The sequence below is a fragment of the Calliphora vicina genome, chromosome 4, assembly GCF_958450345.1.
Source record: "Calliphora vicina chromosome 4, idCalVici1.1, whole genome shotgun sequence".
Lineage (NCBI taxonomy): Eukaryota > Metazoa > Arthropoda > Insecta > Diptera > Calliphoridae > Calliphora > Calliphora vicina.
In genome coordinates, this window is record NC_088783.1 from 116,545,569 (window position 1) to 116,563,101 (window position 17,533).

General features: G+C 27.1%; 2 protein-coding genes across 2 annotated transcripts in view; both read right to left on the reverse strand.

The window, feature by feature from the left end:
* The window catches only part of LOC135957784 (uncharacterized), a 28,615-nt gene extending 25,849 nt beyond the window's left edge, over window positions 1-2,766 (reverse strand). The window contains exons 1-3 of the mRNA XM_065508586.1: window positions 2,577-2,766; window positions 2,435-2,493; window positions 1,946-2,036 (exon numbers count right to left, since the gene is read on the reverse strand). The gene's annotated coding sequence lies outside the window, so the exon portion shown is untranslated. The remainder of the gene's footprint in view (window positions 1-1,945; window positions 2,037-2,434; window positions 2,494-2,576) is intronic.
* Window positions 2,767-11,885: 9,119 nt separating this feature from the next.
* Window positions 11,886-16,803, reverse strand: Fpgs1 (Folylpolyglutamate synthase 1). Its single transcript, XM_065507658.1, has 4 exons — window positions 16,518-16,803; window positions 16,266-16,445; window positions 12,601-13,361; window positions 11,886-12,529 (listed from the first exon to the last, which is right to left on the reverse strand). The coding sequence occupies exons 1-4, from the start codon at window positions 16,794-16,796 to the stop codon at window positions 12,040-12,042; spliced, it is 1,710 nt and encodes a 569-aa protein (XP_065363730.1). The 5' UTR covers window positions 16,797-16,803; the 3' UTR covers window positions 11,886-12,039.
* Window positions 16,804-17,533: the final 730 nt, after the last annotated feature.

Sequence of the window (17,533 nt, forward strand, 5' to 3'; positions counted from 1 at the left end):
AAAAATTCTTTATTTTTATTCGATTAAATTTTTAATCGATTATTCGGTTTTCCGATTATTCGTTTAAATTTAAAAAAAAACATATTTAAACTATTATTCTTATGGGATTTATGAATTTTTCTAATTTTTTCCGATTAATCGAATATTTATTAAAACGGTTTTCCGAATAATCGTTAACATTTCAATTTATATAGCAACAATTTCAAATAAAATCATTAAATATAAATATAATATGAAATTCTGCAAAATTTTTGTAAAAATTCTTTATTTTTATTCGAATAATTTTTTAATCGATTATTCGGTTTTCCGATTATTCGTTTAAATTTTGTAAAAAAAATCCATATTTAAACTATTATTCTTATGGGATTTATGATTTTTTCTAATTTTTTCGATTAATCGAATATTTATTGTAACGGTTTTCCGAATAATCGTTAAAATTTATATTTATATAGCAAAAATTCCAAATAAAATCATTAAATATAAATATAATATGAAATTCTGCAGAATTTTTGTAAAAATTCTTTATTTTTATTCGATTAATTTTTTAATCGATTATTCGGTTTTCCGATTATTCGTTTAAATTTAAAAAAAATCCATATTTAAACTATTATTCTTATGGGATTTATGATTTTTTCTAATTTTGTCGATTAATCGAATATTTATTGTAACGGTTTTCCGAATAATCGTTAAAATTTATATTTATATAGCAAAAATTCCAAATAAAATCATTAAATATAAATTTAATATAAAATTCTAAAGAATTTTTGCAAAAATTCTTTATTTTTATTCGAATAATTTTTTAATCGATTATTCGGTTTTCCGATTATTCGTTTAAATTTAAAAAAAAATCATATTTAAACTATTATTCTTATGGGATTTATGAATTTTTCTAATTTTTTCCAATTATTCGAATATTTATTGAAACGGTTTTCCGAATAATCGTTAACATTTCTATTTATATAGCAACAATTTCAAATAAAATCATTGAATATAAATATAATATAAAATTCTGCAGAATTTTTGTAAAAATTCTTTATTTTTATTCGATTAATTTTTTAATTGATTATTCGGTTTTCCGATTATTCGTTTAAATTTTGTAAAAAAAAATCCATATTTAAACTATTATTTTTATGGGATTTATGAATTTTCTAATTTTTTCCGATTAATCGAATATTTATTGAAACGGTTTTCCGAATAATCGTTAAAATTTCTATTATTAATAGCAACAATTTCAAATAAAATCATTAAATATAAATATAATATAAAATTCTGAAGAATTTTTGCAAAAATTCTATATTTTTATTCGATTAATTTTTTAATCGATTATTCGGTTTTCCGATTATTCGTTTAAATTTAAAAAAAAACATATTTAAACTATTATTCTTATGGGATTTATGAATTTTTCTAATTTTTTCCGATTATTCGAATATTTATTGAAACGGTTTTCCGAATAATCGTTAAAATTTCTATTATTAATAGCAACAATTTCAAATAAAATCGTTAAATATAAATATAATATAAAATTCTGAAGAATTTTTGCAAAAATTCTATATTTTTATTCGATTATTCGGTTTTCCGAATTGTAAGGGCCTTAAGCAAAATCTATAAACATTTTTAAAGCTGCCAAATTATCTAAGTGTCTATTTATTCTAAGTTAAACTGTTAACTGCCTTAGGCTCAAAACTGTAATAACGATCACACAGCTGTCAAAATCGATATATTGCTAAATATTTTAGCTAAAATGAACAAACAAGCATTTTAAAATTGACTATTTTTCATATTATTATTAATTACTTCTTGCAAAACAATAAACAAAACAAAAGATTATTAATTTTATGAATTTCAAAAACTTTTTTGAAATATTTATTTTGTTATTTAAAGGTTTAGAAGCAAGAGGCAAAATAAAAGCTTAAACTATTAGTTAAATTATATTACTTTGACTTACCTTTTTCAACTAAACGTTTTTTTTAAATAAAAGTTTTCAATTAATCCCAATTTAATGAATGAGTATTATTTTTATGATGCTCTGCTAACAACTGCAATTAATCCGCATTAAAAAAGGAATTAAACAATAAATTGTCATGTTAAGAAAATGATATTGAAAATAAATTAAAAAACCAGTTAAATTGAAGACTATTTTTAATGTGATTTTTAACATAAATAACGTTTTTTTTAAACATATAAATTAAATACCAGTTTAATATTCAAATTTTGGTTTTAATTAAAATTTTTTTATTATATTTTTGTAATTTTTTAAAGGCTTTTTTTAAACAGGTTTCAAGTTTTATTTAAATTTTTAAAATTTTAATTTTAGTTTAATAGTTTTCTGGTATTAGATTTTTATTATTAAATTTTTAGCTTTAATTAATTTAATTTCTATTGCACTGAGAAAAAAACCTATATTTTGCAAAATATTTTTTGCCGAAATACCAACCAACGTTAAGACAACTACCAGCAAATAGTAGCAAAACCGGACTCGCGTAAAATGCAACTCTAAAAAAAACATACACAAAAAAACCGTAAAAAAAACGAAAGACACCCAAAAACAATTCAAAAAAACAATGAGATTTGCTCACTTTTTAATAACCGTTCAATTCAAGTTAGTTTTATAAAGAGAGTTTAGCTTGTTGTTGTTATTGTTTTGTTAAACCACAGTTTTAAACGCAGAAAATAATGCAGTAGATTTGTATTGTAATTGTTGTTGGGTACAATATAAAAAAACGCGAACGCGTGCGTTTCAAATGTAAAGCCAAGAAAACGTGTTGTTCGTGCGTAGCTTACCAAACGAAGACTAGTTTCAAGACATTCACTAAACGAAGCTACAGGCTGCAACAAACAGAGCTTTAAAGAAAAGCTAAAAATACTACGATGTTGTTGTTGCTGCTGTTGTCTAGATAAAAATCGTGTTTTTTTTTAAACGAAGACGAAACTAAACTTCGTTGAAATGTGTACCTACACATATGCACACACATACGTAGTTGTTGCTTTAAAAATGTAAACAAACCAAAACAGACAAGCAAAAAAACAAGTTCTTCTTCTTCTTTAATACAAGTATTAAACAAAAAAAAACAAAAACTTATAGCACCCACCCCCCTTTTCATTTAATAAAAATTTAATTTTCTAAAACTAGAATCCATCAAAAACCCAAATTGGCAACACTATGATAAAATATTGAATGAGACGCGCCAAATAATACATTTCTAAACGTGATAAAATGTGCTAAATATGGCTGTAGAAATAAAGCAAGTGACATATAGAAAATAAAGATATTTGAAATTAAATATAATGCAAAATCGAATAACTTCTATAAGACGTAAATAAAAAGTGAGTAATAAATAGTTTTAATGACAGGCAAATTTGAGAAAGGAATTGAAATACAATAAAATACGACCGGTCAGAAAACTGACAGAACACAAAACAGAGCTGATGTTGATAAGCAGAATTACAACAGAAGAAGTCCTAATGATACAAATGGGAAGAAAAATTGTTGCCACGGAGGCTATAAAATCGATCAAGACAGAATTAGATTTAAGACTAAACTACAGAATAGACTTTGGAGTATAGACTAGACTCTGGACTAGAGTCTAGACTAGACTCTGGACTAGAGTATAGACTAGACTCTGGACTAGAGTATAGACTAGACTCTGGACTAGAGCATAGACTAGACTCTGGACTAGACTCTGGACTAGAGTCTAGACTAGACTCTGGACTAGACTCTGGACTAGAGTCTAGACTAGACTCTGGACTAGACTCTGGACTAGAGTCTAGACTAGACTCTGGACTAGACTCTGGACTAGACTCTGGACTAGACTCTGGACTAGACTCTGGACTAGAGTCTAGACTAGACTCTGGACTAGAGTCTAGACTAGACTCTGGACTAGAGTATAGACTAGACTCTGGACTAGAGTCTAGACTAGACTCTGGACTAGAGTATAGACTAGACTCTGGACTAGAGTATAGACTAGGACTAGAGTACAGACTAGGACTAGAGTATAGATTAGACTCTGGACTAGAGTATAGACTAGACTCTGGGCTAGAGTATAGACTAGACTCTGGGCTAGAGTATAGACTAGACTTTGGCTAGAGTATAGACTAGACTCTGGACTAGAGTATAGATCTATGCTCTATAGACTAGACTCTGGACTAGAGCATATACTAGACTCTGGACTAGAGTATAGACTAGACTCTGGACTAGAGTATAGATTAGACTCTGGACAAGAGTATAGACTAGACTCTGGACTAGAGTATAGACTAGACTTTGGACTAGAGTATAGACTAGACTCTGGACTAGAGTATAGACTAGACTCTGGACTAGAGTATAGACTAGATTAGACTCTGGACTAGAGTATAGACTAGATTAGACTCTGGACTAGAGTATAGACTAGACTCTGGACTAGAGTATAGACTAGACTAGAGTATAGACTAGACTCTGGACTAGAGTATAGACTAGACTAGAGTATAGACTAGACTCTGGACTAGAGTATAGACTAGACTCTGGACTATAGTTAGACTAGACTCTGGACTAGAGTATAGACTAGACTAGAGTATAGACTAGACTCTGGACTAGAGTATAGACTAGACTAGAGTATAGACTAGACTCTGGACTAGAGTATAGACTAGACTAGACTCTGGACTAGAGTATAGACTAGACTCTGGACTATAGTTAGACTAGACTCTGGACTAGCGTATAGACTAGACTCTGGACTAGAGTATAGACTAGACTCTGGACTAGAGTATAGACTAGACTATGGACTAGAGTATAGACTAGACTATGGACTAGAGTATAGACTAGACTCTGGACTAGAATATAGACTAGACTCTGGACTTGAGTATAGACTAGACTCTGGACTAGATTAGAGACTAGACTCTGGACTAAATTAGAGACTATACTCTAGACTTAAGTATTGTTTTTGTGTTGTGTTGTTTATGTTTTCACATTGGTTTTTTTTACTAATGCATTCTTACCACTTAGGTTTTTGACAACTGAGTTAGGTCTTTGACAGGAGAGTTTCCGCTCTATTTGCATTTCTCTATGGCTGCAACTGTCAAAGTTCAAAAGTCCCTATATTTATTTAATTTCCCCTAAAACTATACCTCAATATTTGGAAAACCAATTTGAAAATTTAATTATTTTTAGCCGGAATTGAAAGGTGTTGTTAGTGTTGTGGAAAAATTTACCTACAGTGTTAAAATTTATAACAATTATTTTACATACTTTTTAATGGAATTTCTTATAATTTAACAAATCCTTTTCAACACAAATACACACACTAACATTTTCACAGTTCCGCTCCAAGTCCGTTATTTTTTTTTTTTCAATATTTTTCAAATTGCAATATAATTGTAGTTAAAGAAATATGTAACTAGCAAACAAAATGTAATACACAAAAAATATGTTCAATAATTTCTGATGCGGAAAATTTTAATAAGTTTTTGTGTGATTGCATTTGAAACCATAATGTTGATGATGATTGTTTTATTGCATTTATTTATTTAAAAAAAAAAAAAAAATTGTGTGTAATTTAGAAATCATAAAGTAGATAAATAACAAAAAAAACAAAATCACTAACTATTGTTGAACGAAGAAAAAAAAACTAATTTGTAGACTACAAAATGTTAAAGAAAAATGCCATTCTTTTAATGTGGTTTTAACACCTGAAAAATAGTAAATAATTAAATTGAATTATAAGAGATTTAAAAGAAAATCGAAGTACATAAATAATAAGTTTTAAAAGATTGAAATAGAAGAAGTTATAAATTGATATTTTGATGTAAATTTTCAGAAAAACTATTGATTTAAACCTATTATTCTTATGGGACTTACGAATTTTGAAATTTTTTCCGATTAATCGAATATTTATTGAAACGGTTTTCCGAATAATAGTTAAAATTTCCATTTATATAATAACAATTTCAAATAAAATCATTGAATATAAATATAATATGAAATTCTGCAGAATTTTTGTAAAAATTCTTTATTTTTATTCGAATAATTTTTTAATCAATTATTCGGTTTTCCAATTATTCGTTTAAATTTGTGATAAAAATCCATATTTAAACTATTATTCTGATGGGCTTTATGATTTATTCTCATTTTTTCGATTATTCAAATATTTATTGAAACGGTTTTCCGATTAATCGTTAAAATTTCTATTTATATAGCAACAATTTCAAATAAAATCATTTAATATAAATATGATATGAAATTCTGCAGAAATTTTGTAAAAAATCTTTATTTTTATTCGAATAATTTTTTAATCGATTATTCGGTTTTCCCATTATTCGTTTAAATTTGGTAAAAAAATCAATAATTAAACTATTAATCTTGTGGGATTTATGATTTTTTCTAATTTTTTTCGATTATTCGAATATTTATTGAAACGGTTTTCCGAATAATCGTTAAAATTTCTATTATTAATAGCAACAATTTCAAATAAAATCATTGAATATAAATATAATATAAAATTCTAAAGAATTTTTGTAAAAAATCTTTATTTTTATCCGAATAATTTTTAATCGATTATTCGGTTTTCCAAATATTCGTTTAAATTTGTGATAAAAATCCATATTTAAACTATTATTCTTGTGGAATTTATGATTTTTTCTCATTTTTTCTATTATTCGAATATTTATTGAAACGGTTTATCGAATAATCGTAAAAAATTCTATTTATATAGCAACAATTTCAAATAAAATCATTTAATATAAAAATAATACGAAATTCTAAAGAATTTTTTGTAAAAATTCTTTATTTTTATTCGATTAATTTTTTAATCGATTATTCGGTTTTCCAATTATTCGTTTTGAGTTATTAGCAAATTTAGATATTTTGAGTTTTTTTATAAAAAAAACGATTTTTTGTTAGAAATATAAGTGATCACAGATCGAGGTCCTTTTCATGATTAAACGCTTATTGGCCAAGTTATTAACGATTTTAGATATTTTGAGTTTTTATATAAAAATATCGATTTTTGTTCTGAAATATGAGTGATCACAGATCGAGGTCCTTTTCATGATTAAACGCTTATTGGCCAAGTTATTAGCAAATTTAGATATTTTGAGTTTTTATATAAAAAAATCGATTTTTGGTCTGAAATATGAGTGATCACAGATCGAGTTCCTTTTCTTGATTAAACGCTTATTGGCCAAGTTATTAGCAAATTTAGATATTTTGAGTTTTTATATAAAAAATCGATTTTTGTTCTAAAATATGAGCGATCACAGATCGAGTTCCTTTTCTTGATTAAACGCTTATTGGCCAAGTTATTAGCAAATTTAGATATTTTGAGTTTTATATAAAAAAATCGATTTTTGTTCAGAAATATGAGTGATCACAGATCGAGCTCCTTTTCATGATTAAACGCTTATTGGCCAAGTTATAAGAAAATTTAGATATTTTGAATTTTTATATAAAAAATCGATTTTTGGTCTGAAATATACGTGATCACAGATCGAGGTCCTTTTCTTGATTAAATGCTTATTGGCCAAGTTATTAGCAAATTTAGATATTTTGAGTTTTTATATAAAAAATCGATTTTTGTTCTAAAATATGAGCGATCACAGATCGAGTTCCTTTTCTTGATTAAACGCTTATTGGCCAAGTTATTAGCAAATTTAGATATTTTGAGTTTTTATATAAAAAATCGATTTTTGTTCAGAAATATAAGTGATCACAGATCGAGGTCCTTTTCATGATTAAACGCTTATTGGCCAAGTTATTAGCAAATTTAGATATTTTGAGTTTTTATATAAAAAAATTTTGTATAATATTACATATTGTAACTAATATTTGTATAGTACAAAAAAATGTGCAAAATTTACCGATTAATCGAATATTTATTGAAACGGTTTTCCGATTAATCGTTCAAATTTATATTTATATAGCAACAATTTCAAATAAAATCATTGAATATAAATATAATATGAAATTCTGCAGAATTTTTATAAAAATTCTTTATTTTTATTCGATTAATTTTTTAGTCGATTATTCGGTTTCCCCATTATTCGTTTATTTTTTTTTAAAAAAATCATATTTAAACTATTATTCTTATGGGATTTATGAATTTTTCAAATTTTTTCGATTATTCGAATATTTATTGTAACGGTTTTCCGAATAATCGTTAAAATTTATATTTATATAGCAAAAATTGCGAATAATATCATTGAATATAAATATAATATGAAAATCTGCAGAATTTTTTTAAAAATTCTTTATTTTTATTCGAATAATTTTTTAATCGATTATTTGGTTTTCCGAATATTCGTTTAAATTTGTGATAAAAATTCATATTTAAACTATTATTCTTGTGGGATTTATGATTTTTTCTAATTTTTTCGATTATTCGAATATTTATTGAAACGGTTTTCCGATTAATCGTTAAAATTTCTATTTATATAGCAACAATTTCAAATAAAATCATTGAATATAAATATATAGTATAAAATTCTAAAGAATTGTAAAAAATCTTTATTTTTATTCGAATAATTTTTTAATCGATTATTCGGTTTTCCAAATATTCGTTTAAATTTTGTAAAAAAATCCATATTTAAACTATTATTCTTAAGGGATTTATGATTTTTTCTCATTTTTTCGATTATTCGAATGTTTATTGAAACGGTTTTCCGAATAATCGTTAAAATTTCTATTATTAATAGCAACAATTGCAAATAAAATCATTGAATAAAAATATAATATGAAATTCTTCAGAATTTTTGTAAAAATTCTTTATTTTTATTCGAATAATTTTTTAATCGATTATTCGGTTTTCCAATTATTCCTTTTGAGTTACTAACGTATTTATATATTTTCATTTTTTATATAAAAAAATCGATTTTTGTTCTGAAATATGAGTGATCACAGATCGAGCTGCTTTTCATGATTAAACGCTTATTGGCCAAGTTATTAGCGATTTTAGATATTTTGAGTTTTTATATTAAAAATCGATTTTTTGTTAGAATATGAGTGATTACAGATCGAGGTCCTTTTCATGATTAAACGCTTATTGGGCAAGTTATTAGCAAATTTAGATATTTTGAGTTTTTATATAATAAATCGATTTTTGTTCAGAAATATGAGTGATCATAGATCGAGGTCCTTTTCATGATTAAACGCTTATTGGCCAAGTTATTAGCAAATTTAGATATTTTGAGTTTTTATTAAAAAAAATCGATTTTTGGTCAGATATATAAGTGATCACAGATCGAGGTCCTTTTCTTGATTAAATGCTTATTGGCCAAGTTATTAGCGAATTTAGATATTTTGAGTTTTTATATAAAAAAATCGATTTTTTGTCAGAAATATGAGTGATCACAGATCGAGGTCCTTTTCATGATTAAACGCTTATTGGCTAAGTTATAAGCAAATTTAGATATTTTGAGATTTTATATTAAAAAATCGATTTTTGTTCAGAAATATAAGTGATCACAGATCGAGGTCCTTTTCATGATTAAACGCTTATTGGCCAAGTTATTAGAAAATTTAGATATTTTGAGTTTTTATATAAAAAAATCGATTTTTGTTCTAAAATATGAGTGATCACAGATCGAGCTGCTTTTCTTGATTAAACGCTTATGGGCTAAGTTATTAGCAAATTTAGATATTTTGAGTTTTTATATAAAAAAAATCGATTTTTGTTAAAAAATATGAGTGATCACAGATCGAGGTCCTTTTCTTGATTAAACGCTTATTGGCCAAGTTATTAGCAAATTTAGATATTTTGAGTTTTTATATAAAAAAATCGATTTTTGTTCAGAAATATGAGTGATCACAGATCGAGGTCCTTTTCATAATTAAACGCTTATTGGCCAAGTTATTAGCAAATTTAGATATTTTGAGTTTTTATATAAAAAAATCGATTTTTGTTCAGAAATGTGAGTGATCACAGATCGAGGTCCTTTTCTTGATTAAATGCTTATTGGCCAGGTTATTAGCAAATTTAGATATTTTGAGTTTTTATATAAAAAAATCGATTTTTGTTCTAAAATATGAGTGATCACAGATCGAGCTGCTTTTCTTGATTAAACGCTTATTGGCCAAGTTATTAGCAAATTTAGATATTTTGAGTTTTTATATAAAAAAATCGATTTTTGTTTAGAAATATGAGTGATCACAGATCGAGCTGCTTTTCTTGATTAAACGCTTATTGGCCAAGTTATTAGCAAATTTAGATATTTTGAGTTTTTATTAAATCGATTTTTGGTCAGATATATAAGTGATCACAGATCGAGGTCCTTTTCTTGATTAAATGCTTATTGGCCAAGTTATTAGCAAATTTAGATATTTTGAGTTTTTTTATAAAAAAATCGATTTTTGTTCTAAAATATGAGTGATCACAGATCGAGCTCCTTTTCATGATTAAACGCTTATTGGCCAAGTTATAAGCAAATTTAGATATTTTGAGTTTTAATATAAAAAATTTTGTATAATATTACATATTGTAACTAATATTTGTATAGTACAAAAAAAATGTGCAAAATTTACCGATTAATCGCATATTTATTAAAACGGTTTTCCGAATAATCGTTAACATTTCTATTTATAGCAACAATATCAAATAAAATCATTAAATATAAATATAATATGAAATTCTGCAGAATTTTTGTAAAAATTCTTTATTTTTATTCGAATAATTTTTCAATCGATTACTCGGTTTTCCAATTATTCGTTTAAATACGTAATAAAATATTTCATATTTTAACTACTATTCGTATAGTAATTAAGAATTTTATAAATTTTTCCGATTATTCGATTATTTATTGAAACGGTTTTCCGAATAATCGTTAAAATTTCTATTATTAATAAATATCATTAAATATAAATATAATATGAAATTTTGTAGAAATTTTGTAAAATTCGATTTTTGTTCAGAAATATGAGTGATCACAGATCGAGCTCCATTTCTTGATTAAACGCTTATTGGCCAAGTTATTAGCAAATTTAGATATTTTGAGTTTTTATATAAAAAAATCAATTTTTGGTCTGAAATATGAGTGATCACAGATCGAGCTCCTTTTCATGATTAAACGCTTATTGGCCAAGTTATAAGAAAATTTAGATATTTTGAGTTCTTATATTAAAAAATCGATTTTTGTTCAGAAATATGAGTGATCACAGATCGAGGTCCTTTTCATGATTAAACGCTTATTGGCCAAGTTATTAGCAAATTTAGATATTTTGAGTTTTTATATAAAAAAATCGATTTTTGTTCAGAAATATGAGTGATCGAGGTCCTTTTCTTGATAAAACGCTTATTGGCCAAGTTATTAGCGAATTTAGATATTTTGAGTTTTTATATAAAAAAATCGATTTTTTTTCTGTTTTTATATAAAAAAAATCGATTTTTGTTCTAAAATATGAGTGATCACAGATCGAGGTCCTTTTCTTGATTAAATGCTTATTGGCCAAGTTATAAGCAAATTTAGATATTTTGAGTTTTTATATAAAAAATCGATTTTTGTTCAAAAATATGAGTGATCACAGATCGAGCTCCTTTTCATGATTAAACGCTTATTGGCCAAGTTATTAGCAAATTTAGATATTTTGAGTTTTTATATAAAAAAATCGATTTTTGTTCAGAAATATAAGTGATCACAGATCGAGCTCCTTTTCTTGATTAAACGCTTATTGGCCAAGTTATTAGCGAATTTAGATATTTTGAGTTTTTATATAAAAAAATCGATTTTTGTTCAGAAATATAAGTGATCACAGATCGAGCTCCTTTTCTTGATTAAACGCTTATTGGCCAAGTTATTAGCGAATTTAGATATTTTGAGTTTTTATATAAAAAATCGATTTTTGGTCAATTGACCGCCTGCTTAGGATATGTATAACTGGTCACGTATCTACGTAACAGTCTTTAGTTCTTAAAGTCTCAATATTTCAATAATTTTATTTATGTAATTCAATTAATTATTTTATTTGTATTGTATTATTAAACTATTTTCTAATATAATTAATTAGTTAATATTTACAGTAACTTTTTTAGTATTAAAACAAATTCTTAAACATAGATTTCCATTAACTATTCTTAAAGCCTAAAGCTACGCATGCTGCTCATTCAATACTGGACACAATTCATTCAGTGACAATATGGTGGCCCCTATTAAATGTATGGAACCGGTAACTAAAACATTTAATTCCTGTGATTTATTATAAACTTGAAGTATATGTTGAAAACATTGAACTATAGAGGGAAATACTTTGCCCGTATTAGTTTCATTGGCCTTTTTACACATTTCTTGCCAATTTGAGGCATGCATTTGGGCTCGTTTTAGCTGTTCCACATGACTATATAAAACCGATTGATTATCATGATTTTTATTGTTTGATAAGGAGGAAATATTGGGCACAAAGCATACCAGATCAAATGAAGAAAAGTTGCGTAGAATTGTTAAAAGCTTTAGGGAATCACGATCGCCGGTAGTGTTGAATATTAGGATTTTGGGTAGACTGGAAGCAGTGGTGACTTGGGCAAACCAGTTGCCACAAACCTGCATACTTTCCACAGTGTGAGCACCATCCAAGTGAATGCTAAATAGATAAAATTAAATTTTATTAATAGAATATTAAAATCAATAAATATTTATAAAAGAAAAACTTACTTGAAATTAAAAAATTTCACTTTCTGACATCTGCCCGGCCAATTACAGTTTAGTATACCTTTTATGGCCTGTTCTGTTAAGCATGCTTGGTTTATTTCATATTCTCTATGGAAACCATTACAATTTTGCCTTAACCAATCATAGGCCAATTGCAAAGCCAAGGAACCATTTAGTACCGTACAATTATTTAGCTGCTGCTTTATATATTCCACTTTAGGATCTTGGAAATATGAAACAAAATCGGGTACTCTATAGACTTTAGCTTGTTTTTCGTTGGCTCTTTGTTGTATAACTTCCAAGCATTCGGGCTGAGTGACCGAGGTATATACTGTAGCATAAGGCTTAATTATTCCAGCCTTTTGCCAGGCTATTTCCTTGAGGGTTTCACCCAACAACTGTGTATGCTCTAGACCCAACGAAGAAATACCCACTGTTTTGGTATTGGGCAAGACATTGGTGCAATCCAATTCCCCACCTATGCCAACTTCCATTATTACCACATCCACTTTTTCAGCCAGATACACGTGAAATGATAAAATTGTGAGAAATTTAAAATAGGCCGGCATATCATTTTCATATTCTTGCGTTTCCATTAGCTTATTGTAGACGGGCCAGAAGTATTGGGTAAATTTTTGTTTCGATATGGGTTGACCATTGAGGCGTATTCGTTCGGTTACCGAGACCAGATGGGGGGAGCTATAGAAACCGGTCTTAACGCCATAGGAGCGTAGAATGGCATCGGCTAAGGCGCAAGTGGAGCCCTGCAAAAAAGAAATTGAAAAAGTTTTGGTTATTGAAAGTTTTGGGAATATTATCAAGGGTGTGATCCATAGATGATACTTTGGATCAGAGTCTAGTCTATATTCAAATCCAGATTCTAGTCGATACTTTAGTTAAGAGTATAATCGATACTTTAGTCCAGAGTCTAGTATATATTCAAGTCCAGAGTCTAGTCGATACTTTAGTTCAGAGTCTAGTCTATACTCTAGTCCAAAGTGTATTCAATATTCAAGTTCGTTTAGTAGATTCCAGAGTCTAGTCTAAACTCTAGTCCAAAATCCAGACTATATTCTATTCCAGAGTCTAGTCAATATTCGTCTAGTCTATGCTCTAGTCCAGAGTCTAGCCTATACTCTAGTCCATAGTCTATATTCAAGACCGGAGTCTAGTCTATATTCAAGTTCATCTAGTTTATGTTCTAGTCCAGAGTCTAGTCGATACTTTATTTCAGAGTTTATAGTCTAGTTCGTCTAGTCGATACCGTAGTCCAGAGTCAGACATTACTGACAATTACTGTCGCTAACCACCTGTCTATACTTGAAAAATATTTATCATAACAATTAATAACGTTTGTTGTCAAGACAAAGTTGTCTGAGCAAAAGCACTAACAATTTTGTCATAACGATGCAATAATACTAATAAATGGAGACTATATCTGATCATTTTTATCTTTTTTCCATTTTTACGTTTATCATGATACAAATTTATCAGGTATAGACAGGGGTTAAGGCATACATTGACTGCTGACATTTCTCTCTCCTTCCCTTCTATATATTCATTCTATGGTGAGTGTGACAACCAAACATTATACTTGGCAGCACTGATTTATGTTTGTAAACAATAGGCGGCAGTGATGCAAATGTGGCGTTAAAAAATTGCATTCCATGAACGATTTATAATAAAAATTTATATTTTAAGAAAATTCCCTCCCCCTACCAACAACATACGATACGTTCAGTATCTCTGAGCAGTTTTAAAATCAGCTTATCTCCCAACTTGTGTTTCACTTCATAACAAATACATAATATCACCAATTAGTTAAACAACACACTCCCCATAGTAAAATTTCCTTAATTATTATGAATATAGTTCAATATTAATCTAATCTGTTTTAATATTTGCAACAAACTTTGCCTAATGCTAAAAGATATCTGCTTGGTCACCCAAAATATGAGTACGTAACAGGTTTCAAGTGGATTTTGCCTCTCTACCTTAACAGTTCAGTTTTAAGGTTATCAGCTTGAGTAAAAAAAAAATAAAAAACCAAAAATTTAAAACGAAATAAATTCAATTTTAATAATAACATGTTTTGGGTGACTATATACAGCCTAATACCCAGATGGCTTTAGCCAATGAACATGTAATTTAAATACATATTTGGAAGTTTTATTGTAATAGCAATAAAATGTTTCATTATCATTTAAATCTAAAACAAATTAAGAAGCTTGTTTTTTAAGGAAACAAATTGTGTATTATTTTATAATAAATTTTCAGTAGTGTAAAATTTATTCTACTATGAGAACTAGTTTCGGTTATCTATTTGAATAGTACTTAGACTGTGCAGACCTCAAATATTTTGTTTACTTTTTTGTTTACAGTGTCCACAAGTAGACGTCAGAGATTAGATCATAAATTTGTGTTTATAACCAATTCAAACTGGTTCATTATTTTAAAGAATATGGGTTTTAAAACTATTTTGGGATCTACTATATACTTTATCAATAAGTTTATTTATTAACTAGTATATTTTTTATGAGTACCAATTTTAAATAGAATAGTTTTTTAATTCATTATTTTAATTTATTGATTTGTCATTAGAAATAGAACAGTTTTGTAATGCATTATTTTAATTTATTGCTTTATCATTAACCAATGTTTTGATGAATTAAGCAATTTAGCAAAGATCATTCACATAGAGTATAAAGAGCAAAGGTCACAAGACCAATTCCTGAGTCACACCAGAATTTAAAGGGAGTATATCCGAACATACACAGAGATCTATTCGATCTAACGATCTCCATTGATCTAAAATGAGCTGGAGCTAATTTTTGACGAAATAAGATTCGTATTGCCACCAAACGATGTATTTTTCTGTATGTAATGGAGTCTATAAAGTCTGTGGTGGATTTGTCTCACAAACCCGTAAAGCAAAAAAATTAATCTCATCGCTAAATTGTGATAATAGTCGTCTATAAGTTGCTCAAATTGATGACTGGTTTTCAAAGTAGTTTTAGATCATTTGGTAGAGTTGTTCAAGCTTCAATCTATTCATGCTTATTTACATACTGATCATAATTGTCAAAAAGTGAGAGCAATATGACAGTTGCGTTTGACAGTTAACTCTTTCTTTAAAAAAAAACCTGTCTCCCCTTTAAATAAATATTAAACTACGTCTATAAAATAAACTTTATGCAATTAGAATTTTTGTAATTCAATGAAACCTAAAAAGTGAGAGCAATATGACAGTTGCGTTTGACAGTTAACTCTTTATTTAAAAAAAGTCCGTCTCCCCTTTAAATAAATATTAAACTACGTCTATAAAATAAACTTTATGCAATTGTTATTGTAAATTACATTAAAATTTTTGTAATTCAATGAAACCTACAATAAAATTCCATGAATTACAAATAGACACAAACAAAATCCCCTAAGTTATTTAAATAATCATGCATGTATGGCAGTTTTTTTTTTGTTTTGCAAAATCTATGTAATTAAATATTCTTATCAACAAAAATAGAAATAACGAGCACATATGTACTTAGGTTCTTATTATAAATAAATACTTTAAAACAAAATACGCCTTTACAAATTATGACAAATATGTTTTTTTATACCTAATATCATATGAATTTTCTATATATAAACAGCAGAGACAGACAACTTACCTTGCCCTTGGTACCCGAGACATGTATATAGGATAGTTTTTCCAAATCTTTACCAGACAAACCACTTTTCAGCAAATAACGTTGGGTATCTTGTAAAGAATTTAAACGTTTATGTTTATGTATAGAACTACGCAGAGATTCGGCATTCGATTGTAAAGCATTCAAGGCTTTGACAGCTTCCTTAAGAGAAGAAAAACAAAAACAAGATATAATTTTTCTCTTTATTAAAGATATAATATCTCTTTAGCTTACCTCATATTCTTCATTATAATTTTGCATATCCGATTCATTGTTATTTTCATTCATATTATTGTTAGAAATTTTATCATTGATTTGATAATATTTGGCATCGATGCTGCTGATTTTCTTATCATAATCCATGGAAGAGATAAATTTTTTATCGATTTGTTGGAAAACACAGTCCTCAAAAGTTTGCAACATTTTGCCAGCAGCCACACTAACTCGATGACCACCACCGTTCACTTTCAAAACATACGTTCGTCTGATGAGTGTTTTTAGCATGCTATTCATTGATAACATATTGCTAAGTTCTTTTTCTGGGAATTTTAGTATTAATTAATAAATATTTTAGTTAATGAGTGTTATTTTAAGAGAGAAAGAGAGAGGCAAATTGTAAAAAGAATAACAAGATCATGTTTAAATGTAATTTACTAATTAGATCTCAAAGGTAAACAACTTAACAAGTTTGCTTAAATGGTTTATAGCCTAAAGTTAAAAATTTTTAAACGGAATAACAAAAATTGTAAGTTAGCAATTAGCTAAAAAACATAACATAAAAAAAACATAATAAAATTAAAAAAAATTAAAATTTTCTTTAAAAAAATATTAAATTTTTTCAACATTTTGTTATTTTTAATATAATTCTTTATATTAAACAAAAATTATTTGTTTTTCTCTTAATATAACAAAACAAAATGCCAAAAATCATTTATTTTCTATTTTTATAACCCACTGTCTTTAAGAGCTTAATGTTATGTTAATGTTGCTCTTAAAACTCTCTTTGCTCTTAAGAGAGCCGCCAACACACGTGTTAATAAGTGAGGCCAATAGGCTGATGTTTAAAAAACGCTTAAATTTTATAAGCATTGCAAAAATAAAATCATTTTTAGAATAATGAATTTTAAAATATAAAAAATTCATGAAATTTTAGTTATTTTTAAAACTACTGAAAAAACAACTAAGAGAGCAGAGCCTCTCCAAATTAAACTTTTAAAAAAATTGTTCTGTGAAAGGCAGCTACTCCAGCA

What these genes read in the sequence shown, in the direction of transcription:
- Fpgs1 (XM_065507658.1), bottom strand. Translation starts at nt 16,796, where the DNA reads ATGAATAGCATGCTAAAAACACTCATCAGACGAACGTATGTTTTGAAA. An exon ending in TCTCGGGTACCAAGGGCAAG is followed by an intron (nt 13,362 to 16,265) that starts GTAAGTTGTCTG and finishes TCTTTTTTGCAG; the next exon opens with GGCTCCACTTGCGCCTTAGC. An exon ending in GTGAAATTTTTTAATTTCAA is followed by an intron (nt 12,530 to 12,600) that starts GTAAGTTTTTCT and finishes TTATCTATTTAG; the next exon opens with CATTCACTTGGATGGTGCTC.